Source organism: Amia ocellicauda, chromosome 10 (assembly GCF_036373705.1).
Source record: "Amia ocellicauda isolate fAmiCal2 chromosome 10, fAmiCal2.hap1, whole genome shotgun sequence".
In the NCBI taxonomy this organism is placed as follows: Eukaryota; Metazoa; Chordata; class Actinopteri; order Amiiformes; family Amiidae; genus Amia; species Amia ocellicauda.
The window spans coordinates 21,044,283-21,065,853 of record NC_089859.1 but is presented as its reverse complement, the minus strand read 5'-3'; the positions used below and the strand labels follow the sequence as shown (position 1 = coordinate 21,065,853).

General features: G+C 44.2%; 1 protein-coding gene across 4 annotated transcripts in view; it reads right to left on the bottom strand.

The window, feature by feature from the left end:
* Positions 1–18,214, bottom strand: part of ppp1r9a (protein phosphatase 1, regulatory subunit 9A) — a 37,593-nt gene extending 19,379 nt beyond the window's left edge. Inside the window, exons 1-4 of one of the 4 annotated variants that reach the window (XM_066715491.1) lie at positions 17,877–18,214; positions 13,316–14,763; positions 3,050–3,236; positions 2,347–2,467 (exon numbers count right to left, since the gene is read on the bottom strand). In XM_066715491.1, the coding sequence (XP_066571588.1) occupies positions 2,347–2,467; positions 3,050–3,236; positions 13,316–14,680 (1,673 nt within the window). In that variant the 5' untranslated portion in view covers positions 14,681–14,763; positions 17,877–18,214. Of the gene's footprint in view, positions 1–2,346; positions 2,468–3,049; positions 3,237–13,315; positions 14,764–17,691; positions 17,852–17,876 lie in introns of those variants that run through there. The other 3 variants (XM_066715493.1, XM_066715494.1, XM_066715492.1) reach the window with 3 other exon arrangements.
* Positions 18,215–21,571: the final 3,357 nt, after the last annotated feature.

The window sequence follows — 21,571 nt, the reverse complement described above, 5'->3', positions numbered from 1 at the left end:
GTTTCAAATCATTAAAAGGAAATTATTAGCTCAATTAAGGGATCAATTAAGTCATTGAGAGCTCGGCTGGAACAAAAACCAGCAGGGTAGGGACTTCTCCAGTACCAGGGTTGCGAACCACTGGAATCTCATCAGCTTTTATGGAACCACTGCTGGATGAAGGCCTCCCCAAAATATGTCTCGACTCGGAGGACTCCTGCATCCAGCACAGCACAGCAAATCCCCTCCTTTCCTATGCCTAGCCATACACACAGTGTCCATCCAGACGAAATGATTGTGTGTAACGACCTCAACAGCTCTGGTACCCCGTGGCAGAAATCTGATGTTGTTTATCATATATATATATATATATATATATATATATATATATATATATAAAACCGAATTTCTCAGCATTAACCGTGGGCAAGCGAGGGCCAAAGAGACAGGAGGAATCATTCTCAAAGCGCGCTTGCACGGAGTGGAAGGGCCGGCCCAAGGCTGAAGGCAATCTCTCATCTCATGGGAAACTGGGGCACTCGTCTGCCCGGCTGCAGAGCGCTGGACTGTGCACATGTCTCCCCCAACACAATCAAAAGGAGAACTGATAGTGATGGGCTTTATTTTTAAACCCAGCTCCCTGTGCACATATATCTTAATGAAATGCGTAAGTACCAGGGATTCTGTTTTGTTTTCGTGGGCTTAACATTTAATCTACATCTGTAGAGGTTCTAACATCTTTTTTTTTATTTAATATGTTATAAAACATACATTTAGACCACGTGGGGCAGGTGGGGGGATTAACATCTTGCTGTGATTGTTCTATCTCCGTTTCAAACGAGGAAGTGATTTCTTGAGCAACCAAACCTTTGAAAAACCCAGGGAAAAAAAAACAAAAAAAACAAGAGAGACGTATCCTGTGATTTCTCATGAGAAAAACTCTGAGCAAAGGTAAAGAAAACACTTTTCACTACTACCACTTACTTTAGAGGCTTTAACCACAAACTTTCAGCAGTAACTCTCAATAAATCGACTCTATACCGTTCCGAACGTGGAAAGCGTGGAGATAACTAACCACACACAAACCGATTACATTCAAATGAACACTTCATGTACACACGCTGGTGTGCTTTAATGGCACAGAAATCCCTTCACCGACAAATCAGAGTGGGACGTCCATCCGTGCTGTGGTCACATGGGGTACCAGGATAAAATCCTCCCTGAATCTATTTTCACTGCCTTTGAGATGCCTGATGTGATGGGATTACAGGCTGTTCTTGTGTGCAGCTTGTTAGCCCCCCACTGCACCACACTGCGTTACAAACGGATAACACTGACCATGAGAAATGTACTGTGCAGGAGAACAAACGAATGCACAACTTTAGATTAGGAACCACAAAAAGTAGACCAAGGATGCTTCACATCCAAACAATGTGGGGAAGCAAAAAAAAAGGCAAAGAGAGTTAGGGTATATTTTCAAAAGTGTAGAATTGAGAACAAGGGCAGTAATGTTCAGACTGTACAATGCACTAGTTAGAGCTCATCTGGATACTGTGGACAGTTCTGGGCTCCACACTTCAAGAAAGATATCGCTGCTCTAGAGGCAGTTCAGAGGAGAGCAACCAGACTTATTCCAGGTCTGAAGGGAACGTCCTACTGAGAGACTGAGGACCTGAACCTTTTCACCCTGGAACAGAGGAGACTACGTGGGGACTTGATTCAAGTCTTCAAAATCATGAAAGGCATCGACCACATCAAACCAGAGGAGCTTTTCCAGATCAGCAGGGACACACGCGCCCGGGGACACAAATGGAAATTGGGCTTCAAGGCATTCAAGACAGAAAACAGGAGACACTTCACACAGAGAGGCGTCACAATCTGAACAAACTCCCCAGCGATGTGGCTGAATCGACAATTTGGGAACATTTAAAAATAGACTGGATAGGATCCTTGGATCACTTAGTTATTAATGGACTCCAAACGAGCACGATGGGGTGAATGGCCTCCTCTCGATGGGACACTTTCTTATGTTCTTATGTCTTGTTAAACTAGTTGTAATAATAATAAGACATGAAAATATTACTTAATCTGTACATATTACTGTTTGTTCAGCACATTTTACCTCTAAGCTATTTTCTCCCTGTGTCCTTCCTGTTGTTTCTTCACAGCCATTTTCCTAGCTGTGATCTCTCTCTCTCTCCACTCCACATCCTGTTACTAACCATATTTCTGTCGCTCTGTCAGGACAGGAAACTCCTGTGAAAACAGACACAGCGCTCTGACAGGGCTGTGCTGATTCTGACACTATTTCAGCTCTGACTTTATGTCTCAGTTTCATTCTTTTATTTTTAAAGGCATTTGTCTCACCTGCCATCCCTCTCCGCGGCTCCCCCTTCGATGACGGTCTTGACGAAGATGCCGAGCTTCTCCAAACCCACGTCTGCCCCGACACCCATCCCGATGATGCTGATCCCGAGGCCATCCTCATCTGAGCAGAGACAAGGCAGACGGGTCACAATGCAAACCTTGTGCTGCTGTGTGGATTAACACTCACTCTCTCTGATGTGTAACAATCATACAAGGACACGCAAAGAGTCACATAAACCTAGCACTGATTTCAGTTTAAGAAAGCTTAATTTCTTATTTTGTACCTTTTGTATATATCAAACAATGTGTTGTACATTTAATATTACAGTACAGTTTTGTGAATATAGCCACTGTATGTTTATTCTACAAGGGGTGTAAGTGTTTGTGTGCGTCTTATTTAATGTCACATTATACAAAAATGAAAAAAAAAAAAAATAAGCACTGAAAAGGAAACGTTAAAGGTACACTACAGGTTAATGACACAATCCAATTCGAGCAATTACACTGTAATAAGCAATGCCAACACACTCAGCAGACAAGCACATTTAAATGGAGTTATCCTGTACCTTTTACTGGGCATTTACAGAGATTTTATTCAACTGTGAAAATTGGAAAATTAATATACTGTGAAAATCACACTTTTTTAGGCCGAGACAGTGAAAAGGCAGCTATTACTATGTAGTATCATTTGTCATTTGTTAACCTTTAATCATTCCTGTCCAAGACCCAAACTCCTGGGATCCCGGGCCGGATCTACCTTTCTCCAGCTCCACAGGGAAAAGGTCCAGCTTTTCCACGCGCTTCTCCAGCTCGTACTCGGCCGAGGCGGCGACAGGGTCCACCTCCTCATTCCTCCGGTCATAGTCTTCGTCGGAGTAAGTGTGAAACACCTGGAAAGGACGGTTTACCAAAGACAGAATGAGTGAAATGACAGCTCAGCGTCTGTGCTGCCTACAAGCAGGGTCAGGGCACCGATCATCCCAACACACACACCAGCGGTCCATTCACAGTCTTATTAATGACACAATAGTCGGTTCGCTCCGGTGTGAGGAGCTGTCCTACACAGTGCGCTCAGCAGTCAGGCTGTAACCAGGCTTCGTGATGGGCAGAAACACCTGCGATACTGTCAGGGTAGAGACCATCATCCTTGATCTGTATCCATTATCTGGATCTCATAATCTGTCTACAACTTAAACTGCAGCTCAACACAGAGATGCTTTGATATCTTTAACATTAAAAATGGGGAGGTAGGAGTTTCATTATCCATCAATCTGAAAGGCACAATAGCACACCTTTAAATAAAGAGAGTATAAACACATTACCCATCAACAGGTCATGTGAAAAATATGCTGAATATTGTAGAATCTCTGTTTTGGATTCCTCTCATAAGCCTTCCAAGCTTAAATTACAGACAGGATCCCCAGAAATAATGAAAACATGATGTTTACATTTGTTTAGCAACCGCATGCAATAAATGCAATTTGAAATAAAGCCAAAACACAAAGAAAACAGACTTTATAAAGCACTACCCCATTGCAGAACAGTGACACAGCAAAGCCCTGTTGCACAGAAAGCCCGACTCATGTGACTTCCTCTCTGCCAAGAAACAGTAAGTCCAGACCTCGCACGGCCCTCCACGAGCTGAGGATTACACCGAGTCAGGGACGAACTTCGGTTCTCACGTCCCACCCGCGCGACTGCTAATCTGACCCTGTCCTCGACAAGGCGGCACAAAGTCCTTGAGATAACTCGATCGAACGCAACACAGAAACAGAGCGAACCCAAACAGACACTCACATTCAAACTCACATTCAACTCTCCCCCAAACAGTGTTTAATCAACGTGCGCAATATCATAAACTATGTTTAATATATATCAGTGTTCCTCGGTGTGTCTTCTTGTAGACCAAAACTGTCGCTCTTAGATACAGGGAGATCCCCCTATACGCAAGTTCTCCAATTTTCAATATTCAGACCATTAGTAATGAAGGGAAAATGCAGAAAAACAAAGTTAATTCGTAGTAAATGGAGGAGAACTGCAAACCACGATGACGACACACAGAAAGCCACGGCGAAGAGAACCACCCTGCCAAACTAGAGAGCAGATTTGCTGTGGGGAAGCTCTCACCAGGTTTCAGAGAGGCTGGAGTCTGAGGGTTTGGGGTCTGAATGAACACATACAACTGACGCACAGGACTTAACAACAGTAGACCACACACACACACACACACACACACCCCTACAACCCTGGAGCACTGGAGCGCACTGCATGACTCGGCTACAGTTCAGATGTCGAGATGCACCTTACGAAACACCCGGCGCTATCTTGCCTCCCCAGGCGTTTGTGGTTTTGTTGTTTCGCACACGCCCATGTCACAATCGGTCTGCCGTAACCATCAGGCATCAGGTTTCTGCTTCGAAACCCCACGGCGGCCTATAAATAATACACTGCACCGCGCTAAAGGGGCCAAGATGCCCCCGCTACAATGGGCGTAAACAAAAACGAGGTGCGAGTGTTTGTGTGCCGCGCTGAGAAGCACGCTAACCTGCGCCTTGTCCCTATTGGCACGATCACTGCACTACAGAGCAGAGGGAAGCCTTGGACGGATCCAGTGGTGTCCATTACTATTGAGTGGCACTCCGAGGCAACCTGGGGAAACTTCACCATATCGTAAACACAAAGGAAAAACAACACACAACCTACAAAAGTGTCAAGAGATTAGTTTTGCTGATGTGAGATATGTATAGCAAGAGACCGCACCACAATTAATTCATGGCAATGGGGTTGTGTTAATAGACGTAACCCAAAGCAAAGCTGCCGAGCAAAACAGAATCTGCACACACAATGCCTTTTGTGTGTGTGAAGATATGAGACCAAGGTTTCTCTACAGATGTTTCTGAGGGCTTTGTTTCATTTAGCAACCCAAAAGACCCTTTGAAAGCCGTTCCCGCAGGTCTAAACATGAGACACCTGGCCAGCTCTCACCGGTGCGAGGCAGAAACTGCAAGCTAGTCGTTACTGATTTAGAAAATCAGGTGTTTTCCATCTGAATCCAATGAGTCATGACCGGAAAGCCACTGACGGGCATTTCAGGAACGATGCCATGTTCAGCTTGTGCCATTCATACAATTTTCCTTTTCCTTCCTCTGACAGATATACGCAGAGTAAATCCTGCACAGTTCGCTGCAGACCACCTTTACAGTCTAGCAAGCTTAACTTTTCCTCTTCCTGTTCCAATTTCTTTCCTGTTATTTCATATAAATGTATTACTTTTGTTTGTACTAATGACTTGTACTAAAGACTGTGAGGGCCGTATTCTCTCAATAACTCATAATTTTGCAGAAATAATTTTGAGGAGCAGTTCCTTAAAATGGACAGCAGCAGCTTCCTACGCCACACTTCAAATTAGGCAGTCCCAGCTGCGTGTCTGATCTTCGTTTGGGTGTGCTCTCGTTTCTCTTACTACACCACGAAGGGAGTTGCCGAATACGTGAGGTCCACTTGTGGATAAACCATTTGTTACAGAACGTGTCCCTCAGAGCGAGCGCTTCATTGCAGACAGGACCAACGACAGGGAGAGTGAGAAAAGTGTTCATGGAAAGGGGCTATTATACAGATTTCCATATCTAGTGCAACAGCAGTAATTACTCGAGCATCAAAACTATCAGGCCCGTCTTTCAAGTGCAAATCCAGAACACTGAAAGGACATAACCGGCCCGGGAGAATCAGCGGGTCCCAGATTGAGGCGCTGGATTTAAAGCGTGGGAAATCCCCTCAAAAAGACATCATAATACATAAATTCCCTGAATAAATAAAAGCGTTGGTGAGCTGATCAGTGTTTCATGATCAAAGCCATGGATATTCAATCCTGCGTAATAGGTCTATGTGTTCAGGAATGTTATACAATTGATAACATTTTCAAAACTGCATAGACACAGATATTAGCATTTTATGGCAGTTCCTGGAGGCAGTGTGAACTTTCACACACCGCACAGTGGTTGAACACACTGTACTGAGCTGACAATCTGCGAGTTAATGTTTATTTCTCTTAGGACCCGATTAACCATTTCAATTTTACTTTGCACCAGAGGAATGGGTGAGTGCAGACAGGGTTGTGGAAAAGGCCGGCATTAATACCCTTCAGCTACGGGGACCGCAGGGGGCTGATCAATTCAGAAACACTCCGTGACTCCTGGTCCCGGCTGGTTACTGCTCTTCCTGTGAAATGCCTCTTTGGATTTGCAGAACCAGAGAATGTAGGGTTAATTAGCTTGTGTACACGATCTCATTACACATGGTCACCACTGAACAAGGGCAGTAATGTTCAGACTGTACAATGTACTAGTTAGAGACTGAGGGACCTGAACCTTTTCACCCTGGAACAGAGGAGACTACGTGGGGACTTGATTCAAGTCTTCAGAATCATGAAGGGTATCGACCACATCAAACCAGAGGAGCTTTTCCAGATCAGCAGGGACACACGCACCCGGGGACACAAATGGAAATTGGGCTTCAAGGCATTCAAGACAGAAAACAGGAGACACTTCTTCACACAGAGAGGCGTCACAATCTGAACAAACTCCCCAGCGATGTGGTTGAAGGACAATTTGGGAACATTTAAAAACAGACTGGATAGGATCCTTGGATCACTTAGTTATTGATGGACATCAAACGACCACGATGGGGCGAATGGCCTCCTCTCGATTGGACACTTTATGTTCTTATGTTCCAAAGAACAGTTTACCAAAACATCTGCATAAAGAAAGGCTTCAAGACTTGATTTTAGTTCAGTTATTCAACAGAGGGAAAAATACCCAAGAATGACAGCTTTAACAATTAGCCCCCGAGTACAACATCAAACCAATTAACCTAGAAAAGTGATCACCAACAACACAGTTTCACCGAGGAGCATGACAACATGGACTAATCAATACGATTGATCGTCGGAGTGAAAACCAGACAACCTTCGCCAAGTTCTGGGTGGACAGGAAAGACAACCAGTGAAAAAACACACAGTCAGCCCTTTTCAGAAGCATTTCAAACTCTGGGGACATGATTTACTGTAATATTGTTGGATGTAAATGATGAAAAGGAAATGGAAACACCCAATACTTTATTCAAATGGACACACTGTTACATACAGAGACAGGGAGGTGGAGTTAGTTACCAATCTGTCACATTAAAAGAACAAATTCCCGTCTCGAAGGGTTGCCGAAAAGCTAATCCACTGCCTGACTGTGTTGCTCGGCCCGGGCTCCGACAGCACAGAGAAAGGTCAGATGCAAGAGGCAGCGCCGAGACTGTTTCTCAGTCAAAGAATGACAGGATTGAGAAATCAAGTCGTGCTCCTCATGCAACAGATTGCCGTCTCCGTAGGCAGCTTATCTGCCTAAGAATGCGTTTCAAAATCCTTTTGCAGCACTTATTACCATTCGCATCCACGAGCCCGGCCCACTGCGCCGCCCACACAGAGGACGACTGCAAACCACTACAGGAATGAATATGATTCTAGTAGTGGACAAATGATTCCTTTCACAGACATATACAAGAGGGTTTCCCATTTCTGAATACAGCGGTTTAATTAACACACTGCATCTGTTTTGAAGCATTACACAATATAAAACAAGTTACATTTTTGTGTTTTATATGCCCTTAACACAAACACTTCACTGAGATTTGAGTGGACCTCAGAGATAGATGTATTTAAAATTTGCTATCAAAGTATTGATCCTGGTGAGAAATCATACTGTTGGGTGTAATTTAATTACACATTTAATACATAGATACACAACAACACACATTAGGTACTGGCCTGTGAGCTATAATTGTCTGAAAGTCTTAATTGAAACCTTCTTGATGTTAAAGTGATTACGGCGGTCCAGATATAAACGGCCGGTGCTCAACTCGAGGGATTAGTCAGGTGAACCGTTAAGAAATGGGACACACTGTCAAAGTCTTTCGATAACTGACTTCCTGCTTTTACTATGATCATCAAAGGTTTTGATATGTCACATAACATACATATTATCTTCCTTTCCAGATTAAAATAAAAAACAAACCTTGCCCACTTGCTAGTTCTCACTATAGTTAATGATTGATAACTATACAAACATTTATGATTATTTTTATTATTTAATTTGTTTCTGGTGTGACATTTAACGAACAAAGAAGTGTAATATAAATAGGATATGATGTGTAAACCCCTGTCGAGCGATTTGTCACAGCGTGACCCAATTATTAAAAATATTTGAGAATTCATCTGGGTTATAACCTATTTATACTTAACCTCCTTCCATTCCTCCACACTGTACTGTTCTCCATATGAATGTGTGCTTCTCCAATTGACAATGTACATTTCTACACAATTAGGTAATCCTAATTGTTACTAGCCAGCATAAACAGTTGTTTTACTGTCCCAATGCAGTTCTTTCTCTCCTATGTCAGTGAGCTTTTTGTGTCATTATTATTACATTAAAACAGGTTCCCGCTATCAAGTTAGACATTAATCTTTCTGCTCTTGGCCGAAACCGGAGTGAGTTAAATCCGAGCGAGGATTTCCCTTAATCTGATCAAATATAAACAATCCTTTCGCACAGCTTTAAATAGCAAATGTGCAAACCTCCAGCTCACTCCTTTTCCATGTAACGTTTCTGTGTAAACTCGGCTTAAAAAAATCTCAGAACACTTTGTGAACTCCATCTTGCATGTCAGATGAGCAGCTTAGAGGAGATTAAACACAACATGACAATTTGACATGTTGTGCAGCGTTTTTCTCCTAAACAATTTTGTGCATTACCCCTGTTCCTGTCAAACACCAGAAGGACACTGGGAGTGAGTTCTTGGAAGATTTCAAATGTGTTTATTGGCACAAATATTAAATGCTGCTGCAATTAACCAAGTCTTCATCTCTGTAATACATTATTAAAAAAAAACTTAAACGGAAAAATGTCAAGTCAAAGCTATGGGAAGGCTTCTGAAGATGGAGAAACAAAACACACTCATTAGCAAACTGTGAGTTACTTAAAAGAGCTGCATTTGTGCAGCTGAGAGAAATGTCTAAGCTGCGAATCTGATTAAAGGGTGCCGTTTGTTCCTGCTTTCAGCTCCAGTAAACCTGGCTCTGCCCTACTTCCACACAAGCCCAGTTCTGTGCTCAGGACTTAAAGGGTCTTACTGCGGCACACAAGCCAGGTCTCGGGAATATCTATACGCCTGGGAAACTGAGGGGGTCCCTCTCTGCCCTTGACGCAGATAGTTTTTTTGCCTTTGACAAGGTTTCTCCAGAGCACATGCTTTAAGAAGGATCTGAACCACAGCTATCGGGCTGAAAGAGATCTGACCCAACATTTCTCAGACAGTTATAAAGGACATTTTCAGGAGTTACACACATTATCTCATAGTACATTGTCCCACACTGAAAACCAGTAGTAGGCTGTTGGTTTGTTTTCTACATTTTCCTCTTTTTTAATAGCATTCTTTACACACCAGTCATATGTCAGTAATGGGAACGTAAATCTGAGTTTTCCTCGCTGGCGGTTGATTCAGACAGTTCCCGATCAGCAGATGCACTGAACATGTGTGGCCAACAGATCTGTAATAAAGGGCTTCGTGTTTTAAACAGACGTGATCAAACCGAGACCAGGGTTTGCTGTACTTTTCACACACATATTGAACACAACAGTATTACCGTTAATAGGTCCGGGGCGCAATCCCTAGGAATTGAGTCTTGTTTTCAAGGTGAGACAGAATTACCATGCTCCTCACAGAAATGGTTGCAAGGCCAGTATGAAGAGAACCTTAGAGGTAAAAATAGCCCAGGGCGCTGCACGAGAAACTGGGTTATTTCCACCAACTGGAGCTGCTTATGCAACTCAAAAAAAAAAAAAAACTCCTCTTTGTGGTTTAACTAATTTGGAATAAATTATAGTACGCCACCGAGTACTAATTGAACACATGTGCTAAACAATGTTCTTCTTGTCCTGCCTCCACTGTACAAAATATGAATCTGCATATCAGTGCCGTTGTGTGGCTGTCGTCGCCAACTCTGCCTTCGCTCTTTGTAGCACATGAATATGAGGTTTTGGCATTAAAAACGAGGAGCTCAGTCCAAAATCAAAAACGTTCCGACTCCTTTTTAATTAAACGAGATCCCTTTTCTAATTAATTACATAGAAGATTACACAAAAAGAGCACCACCACAAAAGAAGTCCAAACGAACAAAACAAACAGCATAAAACGTGTAAAGAAAATAAGGAATAAACATGAATGCTTAAAAAGGATTGCGGATGAATAATTTCTAACCCTTAAAGGATAACAATGCAAGGAAACAGATCTGGCACGTCTTCAACAGATAATTAATAATAAAGCACATAAAACATTGTGCAGCTCTGCCTGATCCACAGTCACGTGCGCCCATTCGAGACTCTGCTGCAGTGCAGGTCTGTGTTCGACCAGACGACGGATTCTGCAGGATCAGAGGATGACAGAGTGAAAGGGAAGCAGCCCAAACCTACAGAGGATTGAAGGCTGCAAAAGAAGTCAAAAAATTATTGATTTTTACCTAAAATTAACTGCATTCATTCAACAATAATGTAGATTTGAAAAACATACAGGGTCATCAAAAAAAAAAACACACCTCCAGAATAAAAGCATGGAAACCTGAACACGTTTTTACACCGATGGGTAGGAGAGAGGAATACAGTCATCCTAGCAGTGAAATACCCTCCTCTGCCGTCTCTACTGTCCAGATACAACAGGCCTCGTGACATCCTAAACACACGGCACCTCGCCGCGTCCCGGGCTGTTCTCCAGTGTGGTCAACCTGCTGGGAGTTCAGCACTGAACTACAAAGAGTCACTGAGCAAACGGCTGCACTTTCCACACAGACGGCTGGATTAATTGGGGCTTAAAGGCTTGCGCTTTCAATCGACTCACCCGCTTTCGGAAGCTCCGAGACGCGCCGTGGAAAGTGAAATGAACCACAGAGAGGGTCCGTGTCTGCCGTTGAATCCCCAACAGGACAGTTTGGTCTCCAAGACTTACTAGATTTCCCTTCTCATCAAGCACTGCTTTAAAACGATGAGCGTTTAATAATGGTGTCAGTTCAGGGACTGTGAACTGCTGATCCCTTTCAAGGGTTTGAAAAGCTTGACTAGAATCTTCATGTATGTCTTTCCAATTCCAGTCTAGTGGACTAACTGGGTTCCCACTTGAAACTGTCGCATCAATTAGTGACCATAATCAAAAAGACAAACCACACCATCTCCCTCGGACACACAAACTTATACTCATACTTTCAAAGACACATCTAAATTGCGTTCAGGTAACTGCAATGCATCTCCAGCAGTATAAACGTTGTTGCATGGTTAATTGAGGCACAATAATCAAAAGCCATAAGTCATCTCAAGGTCTGCTGCCCCTGAGGTTTTTAAAACAATAAAAGACAATAAAAAATAAGTGTGGATGTCTCGTTACCACACAGCAGTGCTTTCTGAAAGGAAACGCTGACTAGAAGGGCTTTATCTCTATCTCCGCAATCTCCCAAGATCGCCTCCCAAGACAGGCACAGCTGGCAGTGATTATTTTCTTCAAGGCAGACGACATGACTCGTACAGCTACACGGGACGCCAAACAATCCTCACAGGGTTTTCAATTCACAGGCGTGTAAATTATTTAAACACGTTACGAATTTCTTGGAGATTAGTTTATTTGCAGAGGGAATAGAAAGTTGCCATCGACCGCCGGCTGTGGCAGATAGAAAATAATATATTTGTGTTCAATCAATACCGAAGCAAAAATAAAAAGGAACGACAATAATGTTGATATCAATGTGAACAATTTAGTTACAGCAACGGGCAGGTGGTTATTGGTAGGAAACAACACAGGGTTGTGGCTAATTGTATGACTACCTGGAGGACAATTTCAAAAAGGTGTTGGCACCCATTGGCCAAAGAATTAAAAATAAATCAGGGATCCCTCCAGGAGCCTCAAACGGTTGTAATACCATCAGACAACATGTTGAATTATTCTATTCTCCAAAGCAAGCTGCTCTCTTTAGCTCGGCAGCTTTCCACTGCTACAGATCTGCAACACAAAGTGCACAACTGCACAGCGGAGAACGTGTTCAAGACTTCCTTATGGGAGAAGAAGCTGGGAATCTACACTTTCTTGACCTAGAAACACCCCTTCAAAGATGGCTCTCTCATCTCACAATGCGATGCACAAAATCAGAGATGCCTCGCGTCTTACAATCTTCACAAGCAGCTTCGGTGTTCATAATGCAGGATTATGGGACTGTTTACAGCGGCTTAAGTGTCGATTTCCACCACCGACGCATTGTTCTGTGAGGGAAATAAACATCCTAACTGAACCAGTAAGCATTTGGCAACCCAATAAAACCAAACCAAACTCAAAACAGTTAACAGTGACAACACAGTGATTTCTCCAGGGCCCTGTCTTTGAGCACCACACTGTTTAGGACTATGCAGCGGGGTTGTGATTAAAGATATTTTTAAATGACTTACTGACGCAACATTTCACACCTGAAATGCTGAACACTTCCTTCCACGTCTGCATTACAAGACCAAAATCTTTTTCTCATAGTCTCCAGATCTGTGAAAATCAACCTGAATTACTGCCAAAGCGAGCGCCTCTAACGGGTGATGACAGGCTCAAAACAGTACTTCTGGAAAAAGCTTTCAACAGAGATTTCGCATGCAAAGCCTCTGACACAGTTTGAGGTTCTGGCAACGGAGGGGATTAAAGCCAATCCCTTATATTTTAACAAACTAATGTTCACTAACACCAAGACAGACAACCGAAAACCTAGTCATATTTTTTCCTCTAAAGATGCCGTAAAGAAAAACTAATTTGTTTTGTACGTCAGAGTGCCATTATCAATGAAAGCTTTGCTGATGGCAGATTCCATTCCTGAATCAAAACATACACTATTATAAGAAAGCCATCTTACCATGATCGGAGCTGTGCTGAATCTGATCTTTCTGTTATCGGGGACCTCCTCTTCCTCCGGTAAACCGGGGATTTCTCTGATCTCCGAATCTGGCTCTTCGAAGCTGTTGTTGTCGCTGTGCACGTGCTCTTCCTCCTCAGTGTAGCTCTCGCCGACTCCCCGGTAGCAATCCCCGCCGTCCAGAGTGATGGAGACCTTCTCTCTGCCGTCGCCCTTGCTGGGCTCTTCTATCGGGTCGCCAGGAGCCCGGGTCGAGTTGCCAAATGCGACACCGTAACACTGTTCGTTGGTCTGACCTGACGGGATCTCAGGAGCACGTGGCGCCCGCGGGTCACGCATGGATGCCACGGTCTTGCCCAGATCCGCGTCAGTGGCAGTTCCCACCTGCCTCTGCCCTCTGAACCCGTTCACCCCGTCCAGATCGCCTTCGGTGTTCCTCCGGTTAGTTTTGTTCTGTTCTTCCACCTCCAGCCTATACTGGGCCACGGGGGACATCCCATTTCCCACGTCCGCCATCTCCAAGACAGGGCTGGGGCTTAGCAGGTCCTCTGAAGACGAGGAGAGCGGGAGCATTTGTTTGCGGCCGACGTGTCTCAGCACCCCGCGCACCGGCGACTGCCTCGAGCTCACGTCATCCTCGCTGAGGTCAGTCTGTCTCTGATGTCCATCGGGGGAGGACAGTTCCCTGCTCCCGCTGGTTTTCATCATCCCGGTGCTGCGCTGGTCCGCGTTCTCGAACACGGCGCTCAGCTGGCTCACGGTGGGAGAGGAGGCCTCGGTCCGGGAGCACAGGCTGTCCAGGGAGTCAGTGCTGCCCCTGTTGGACCGCGTCCCCCTCCACTCGTCCAGCTGCTCATGAGACCCCCTCTTGTCCTTGCCGGCCAAGTAGAGTGTGGTCTGCGAGGTCTCGCGGATGGTCTGCTCAAACTTCTTCCGTGTCTCCGAGAACTTGGAGTGCAGGCCGGTGCCATCCCGGCTCGTGTCGAACCGGCTGACCCGCTCGCTCACGGAGGCCTGCAGCTTCACGACCGACACATCGGCCCGGTCCAGAGAGCTCCTGGGCTTGCGTATCTTCGGAGGGGAGGAACCCTCTCTTCCCTTGGTCTTGGACGGAATTGCCGCGGTCTCGTTGGGCCCCATTCCCATCTGCATGAACATATTTTTAATCCGGTTGACGTTGGAGCCGAACTGCCGGCCTCTTGGCTGCTGGGGCTTCTCCGTGGTCTCCTTCGGCTTGGGGTCCCCATCTCGTCTGGGCAGGTCGAACGCATTCTTCAGGGCCTGGAACTCAGTCCGGTAGGCATTGCGGTGGGGAGAGGCGCTACGGAGATTGGATCTTTCCCCCGATGCCTCCGTCTTTATCATGCTTATTTTGGAGGAGGCGATCGTTTCTGCATAGCTGGAACTTCAGACCAGGTTCTTCTGGGATGTTGTAACAGACGTGAAAGCTGAAAGGGGAAATTCGACAACTGTTACAGCAAAGCAGTCAAAGGTGTCTTAATTAAAATCTAATTGACATGTATATGACATCAAAGTTCAGCTGAAAGAACACGGCGCTCATAGCCTGGTCAGACCAGTATTAATCTTTCAGTAGGTTTTAGTATTATAGTGGAATATAGTTCAAAATGAACAGCCTACATGATCTAATTCTGTGTGGAATTGGGTCTTTGTTCAAATTATGTATTTAAATGTAAATTTAAATGTATTCTTTTAGCTGCACATTAATGCTTTCAAAGGATGTCTAACATGTCATAAATTCTGAGACATTGGTTGGTAATTTTCATTTCTTGTCTTTTTGTTTTCTGTAGAAGACAATATACCCCAAACAACTCTGACATAAGCCTTTCTTCAATATCAATAATTATAATAATGATAACGCATACATTCTTACACATTTCACTGACACTGCTGGGCATTTATTTCAGTGACTCAGCCATAATCGTGGCTGAATAATTTAAACTGCTACAAGGTGATTCCAGGACTGGTGTGATCTTCACTGCATCTCAAAGTGATTAAGGCTCTAATGCCATGAGATGCCATATTTTAATCTTTGTCAGATGCAGCCTGCACTGCCAGGACTTTACCAAGCTGACGATTTGTTAAATTCGCTGTCCATCTGCGTATCAATCTGAGATCAATTAACCATGGAGAATCAAACTGCACGAAAGACACTTTGGAAGAAACTGTACTAGCATTTACTTTCTCTTACTCTGCAAAACCTGAAGTGAAACTTAGACGACAATATGCACAACATGAGACGACACTATAAATCATAAGCCTGGCCATTGACTCCGGTTGATCAAAGTGTTGATTAACTGAAATTCTCTATTCAACGTCTTTCTGATTCATTTCAGGTTTTATCAGCTCGATGCTCCTGTTTCTAAACAAACCCCACATGCTGTTCTTATTACCTTATTTTTAACAAACCTGCAGAGACACCAGGAATTAAAATAGCTGCACTATTTGTCTTTGCTCTTCCACTTGCTCAGGACAGCATACAGGAAAAAAACTGCCCTTTCAGATCTGCTTTTCACACAATCTTCACATCCTCGACAGCCCTTCGGAGTCATGCCTTTTCCCGCATGATAAGATGTCAGAGATTCTGTTGCCAATCTTGATAGACTTGGCTGACAAACTTCACAGGAAAGCCACTTACATCGCGTCTCTTAGCGAGAGAGAGAGAAAAAAACGTCCCCAGCCAAGAACAAACCCATTTTGAAAAGCAAAACCATGCCTTCTAAACCCCTTTAACTGGCAGATTAACATTGATACTACACCACGATTACAAGGCTGCGTTTACAGTAAAGGGCTTAAGAGATCTCCTGACACACAGTGAAAATAAATCAAATGTTAGGCACATGTACATTTTTATTTCTGCTTTTTTAACGTTAGATCTCATTTCTGTTTTCCAAATTTAACAAGGCATGAATTACAGAGATAAATAAAAACTTTAGGGGGGAAACGGAACATTTCTACGTATTTTCTTTTGATGACTGATAAGAAATGCCACATCCTTCTGACTACGAAGAGACACAGCAGCACAAACACTCACTGTGCAGGTTACAGAGCCTATCTGAAGACTTTTAGACCTCATTTTTCACCAGTAAGAAACATAAGAGGCGAGAGGCTGCAGACAGACTCTGTTACTGTACATATATGTGTTAACGGCGGTCTGCTATCAAGGATAACTAATGTCTGCAGCTTTTCTCAATAAAGTTTCAGTGAAGCATCAGCCCATGTTAAATAAAAAAAACCTCTCTTTGTCCCGCTCCATGAGTCCTTCACTGCAGCCCTTCAGGTACAGACAAGAGGGATCCATGAATCATGACCTGGGAAGAGAGGACACTCGCCAGACTGCCTGTCTGACCCACGATGCAGTGCCACCCAGACTCTTTCTCCTCAGTGTAATTATAGTTTGACTATTGCTCAGTAGGGCACAGAAACACTAGCAGACACACTCGGTGGTGTGTAGTAAACCCTTGAGGAAAATCTCTCTTCCTCACTGCCAACCCAATTGCACAATGTGAGGAGACGTCGGCCATTCAATGATTGCAGATGGTTTATCCAAGTTACTGTGGCAGCCTAAGGGATCAGGGGAAGCCTGTGAAACAGTTACAGTATTACTAGTTAATGCACCAGCCATGTTTCTAGTGTTGTGCATGATTTGACCCATTTCAATACCTACCCATATCTTTACATTCTTATCATCATCGTTTTGGGATCACTAATTGGCCCCGCTGTCCTGCAGTTTCAATGCAATTAGACTCACTGCGAATGCGGTATAATCCCAAATAAACAACAGTTGCAGATCTATGAATGCGTCGATGTGAATGTGTCTGTCGCTCGCATTGCTGTGTGTAACGGAAACACTGCAGCAACACGCATCATTTCGGAGACAAACAGGCTGCAAAAGAGACTTCACAGCCGGCAATACCAGAGCAATGCCCCCGTTTTCATTTGGCAGATTTCCACACCAGAGACCCGATCAAAGTGAATGAAACTGAGCTGCGGCGAGAGCAAGTTACCAGTTTATTCATGTATTTACTGCAAGTTACGGCGCGCAAATGCGGTAATTGAATTCGTGTTTATTAAATTCTACTGCAGTATAGCTCCGCGTTTATAAAACACACTTATTTAAAGGGTACTCATATTTAGAGTCACTCATTGTATAAAAGGTGAATGAATTGTAAGACGCCTCATTTAAAACATCGCATCCGAGCTCTTCCGTCACAATGCGCTCGCCAGCATGTTTCTGTTTCAGGCAGCGCAGTATAATAATAACGGTGCGGAAACACAGACACCCCGCATAATGAGCCCCCTCTCCCTGCCGCTGCGTGCAAAGCATGTGTGTTTCAAGCTACATGCCACTCACATACCTGTACACTGAGCATGTCAAACGCCACAAAATAACCCGCAGCACTTCCTCTTCGGCTCGCTGGACAGAAACTGCGCTACCACAACTCAGACACAGCCAACAAATAATGAAGTTAAATCCTGCAAACAACATCCCTGAAGTCACCAGCCTCAACGCGAAACAAACCCGTCCGCAGTCCTCACTTGCCTGGCTGTCTCACGCACAGATGCTCTGGACGCGCAGCGCCGCAGTGGCTCCGGGCTGCCGAGCTGCTAGTGTGTCGCCGTCCCTTCCCCTCCACATGTCGTGCTCCTGCCCGCACACCCCGCCGCTTGTGCCCGCACCCCGCCGCACAGCGCCATCGCAGACAGACAGCCCGGGACCGGCCACCGCCGCGCCGGGGGTGACGTCAGAGCGCAGAGCGACGTGCGGGCCGCGGCTGCACACTGCGCCGTGCTTACCTGGCCAGGTGTCGGCCGCTGCGGGGACTGGGCCCCGGGCCGCTGCGTGCGTGCGGGTTGCGCGGCGTGTGGGTCGTGCGGGCGCACATGTGTGACAGCTGTCCCACCTCTCCTGCCGGGGATGGTTCAGTCTAGTCCTCTGCGGTGGGGGGGTGCAGACACAGCGCTGCTGCTCGGGCTGCGCACAGGTGTAGCACAGCGCCCCTCCAGCGCAGTTCTGGACTGTTTCGTTATTTGGAGGATAACATGTTTGTAGGATAGAAAAGCAAACAGACAGACAGGGTTTGTTTACAGCCCCAGCGCATCCCAACACCGATGCCAGGTTATCGCATTGTGGAAGCGACCCGCACAGCGGTGACTGTCAGACAGGCCCGGCAGCTGCAGGTCCCATTGCCCTCGCCTGCATTAGCATCAAACAAACACTGCAGTATTTCCCTGCAGGAAATATACAAATGCATTCCTGTGTATTAAAGTGCACAGACAATGTATATTATTGCAAGCAGTGGTGTTAAGGTTTCTGTGAGTTAATGAGTTTCCCACACGTGATTCGTGTGATCCATGAGCGTTGGATGATTTTATTTATTTCATTTATATTATTCAACATTCAGATTCACTCTGGAAAGAAAAAAAAAAAAATCCTAATGCCTAAAACAGGAAAACAATATTATAAAAAGCCTTCAGGCTCAGAAAAAACTATCTCGTCAAAAATAAATTATTAAAAAAAAGATAAATAAACACCTTGGATTAAATAAAAAAGAACCATAACTGATATATATATATATATATATATATATATATATATATAGAGAGAGAGAGAGAGAGAGAGAGAGAGAGAGACAATCCACTGGTGAAGGCCTTCTCAAGATGTTTCCACTTGCTCCTATCTACAGCATCACGTACACACAGTGTATTATTTATATATATGCAGGGCATGTGAATCAGTTAAGCACGGCCAAATGACTCAGAGATCTCAATACACCCACAATACAACATTCTATGTCTTGTAATGCAGGAATGTCTGTGTGGGAATTCATTAATGTGCATTACAGATAATCCATTTGGTATTTAAGTTGAGTTTTGCTATTTACAACCTTCCATGAAAAAGCCTGAATTGTTTTTAAAAAAGTGAGCATGTCCTTTAATCTTAATTACAGTTTTGAGTGTATATAGATTGGGATCATCAGCACTGGAAATAAAACCTATTTGAAGAGTTTAATGAATACTGAGGAATAAAGCAATACACCTCATTAATGCTGCAGTACTCCCACTGAAACCACAGCGTTTGTGTGAGAAAGAACACCAGTGGAAGAGTTTGCCTCTATCAGCACTGAAGACATGTCAGTTGATTTGGTCATGTGACAGAGCTGCTGCGTTTGAAAGAGAGCTTTGTGGGGCACAGCCAGTAATGCTTCCAGTGTGTTCTTACTGCGAAAATAGAATGATTAATGGTGGAAAACATAAAAACCAAAACCTCAAATGTGTGCAGTCTGTGCTTCGAAAGTTCAAAACACACAGAAAGCACATACGTGTGTGTGTGTTGGGGGTTGGGGGGGGGGGGGAGGTGGTGTAATATTGCAGCATTAAGTGGAGCACATATGAGCTGAGTTAAGCAGTTTATCTTGGATTAAAACTAAGTGATGCTTGAAACTTGTGATTTAAAATGTTGAAAGTGAAGATAGATGCCAAAGTATGTGCCTCCAATCGATATTCTTTTACTTCACTGAAAGCACTTCCCTAATAACACAATAAACAGGAGGAATTACGTTTCCAGGGATTTCCAGACAGAGGTTTAGTCCCATCGCACCAATGAGCTCGACTCTGAGCGCTGCGTCGTGAATCATACCGCGGAATCCCCATCTCTCTCTCCCTCCTGCTCGTCTCTTTTAAAGTCTCTCATGTTGCCAAGCAACCTTAAAATGATCTTGCAGAAACGGGGGGGGGGGGGGGGGGGAATGCCTTTGCAGAGAAACAAAAGATGGAGGGATGGATTTCAGGACCAGGATAGAGACTGGAAAGATTAATTCATTTGAAAAACTAAAAACTAAACATAACAATTCAGTCTCTTTTTCAATGCACCCTCGTGTCTCAGAGAGATGTTTTTCCTTGGGTATAAATTACAAATGTGTGTTTGATGAATCAGAGATTCTATTATCATGGGTGAAATGACATCAGCCTTCACTTCTGCTGTGCAATGGCCCCCGGGAACAAGATTAACTCTCACTGACCCACAGAGTCTCTCAGTCTGCGTCAACAATTGTCCACTTGTGCAGTTGTGTCAGGGAGATCAGAGGAGCCCTGGAACACCATCTGTGCCTGGTTGGTCTCCTCCCCTGCGGGGGGTTAAAGAGATCTCAATGCCCCAGTGGCAGGTGTGAGGGGTGAGGGTGGAGCATGTCTGGAGTACTTCAGCTGTATGTTGATAGTGCAAATCTGTCTGGTCTGACAGCCTAAGGACTATATATATATATATATATATATATATATATATATATATATATATATATAAGAACATAAGAAAGTGTCCAATCGAGAGGAGGCCATTCGCCCCATCGTGCTCGTTTGGTGTCATTAATAACTAAGTGATCCAAGGATCCTATCCAGTCTATTTTTAAATGTTCCCAAATTGTCTCTTCAGCCACATCGCTGGGGAGTTTGTTCAGATTGTGACTCTCTGTGTGAAGAAGGGTCTCCTGTTTTCTGTCTTGAATGTCTTGAAGCCCAATTTCCATTTGTGTCCCCGGGTGCGTGTGTCCCTGCTGATCTGGAAAAGCTCCTCTGGTTTGATGTGATCGATGCCTTTCATGATTTTGAAGACTTGAATCAAGTCCCCACATAGTCTTGTATGTATATATTGTTTCTGCTGAAATCTGTATAGAAATATATATATATACCAATACATATATACCTAGAAGACAACCACATAAAACACGGGAGGACGAAATCATAAACATTGCAGCTGTAGATCGAAGCAAGAAGATATATCTCATCACCGTCTGCCCAAATCCATCCACTGCTGGGACATCTTATAATGTCCCATTTAAAGTCTTGAAGTGCTGTTTCATTTAAACATAAAAAGGGCTGTTTATTTTGTTTAAACATCATGGGGGTTTGTTAGCCATAAGTCACCACGTCGGCCAGACAGGCTGGTGAGTTCCTATTTAGACAGATTTATTAATCAGATGTTTTACAGCTCTATATTCCAATGACAAATGTGTGGCTAGGAAGAAAGGATGAATGCATTATACCTCTACAAACATCAAATAAACACATGTAACTTAATTCTTCAGCTATTAAGTATCATCATTTGTATCTGATTTCATACTGGGACTCTTTCATTGCCGAAATTGTTGTGCTACCAACCATGGATGGGCTTTTCATAACTCCGGTCACGTCTCATACAGTCGAAGTGCAGTTTCTAGCACAAGTGCGAAGACACAACTT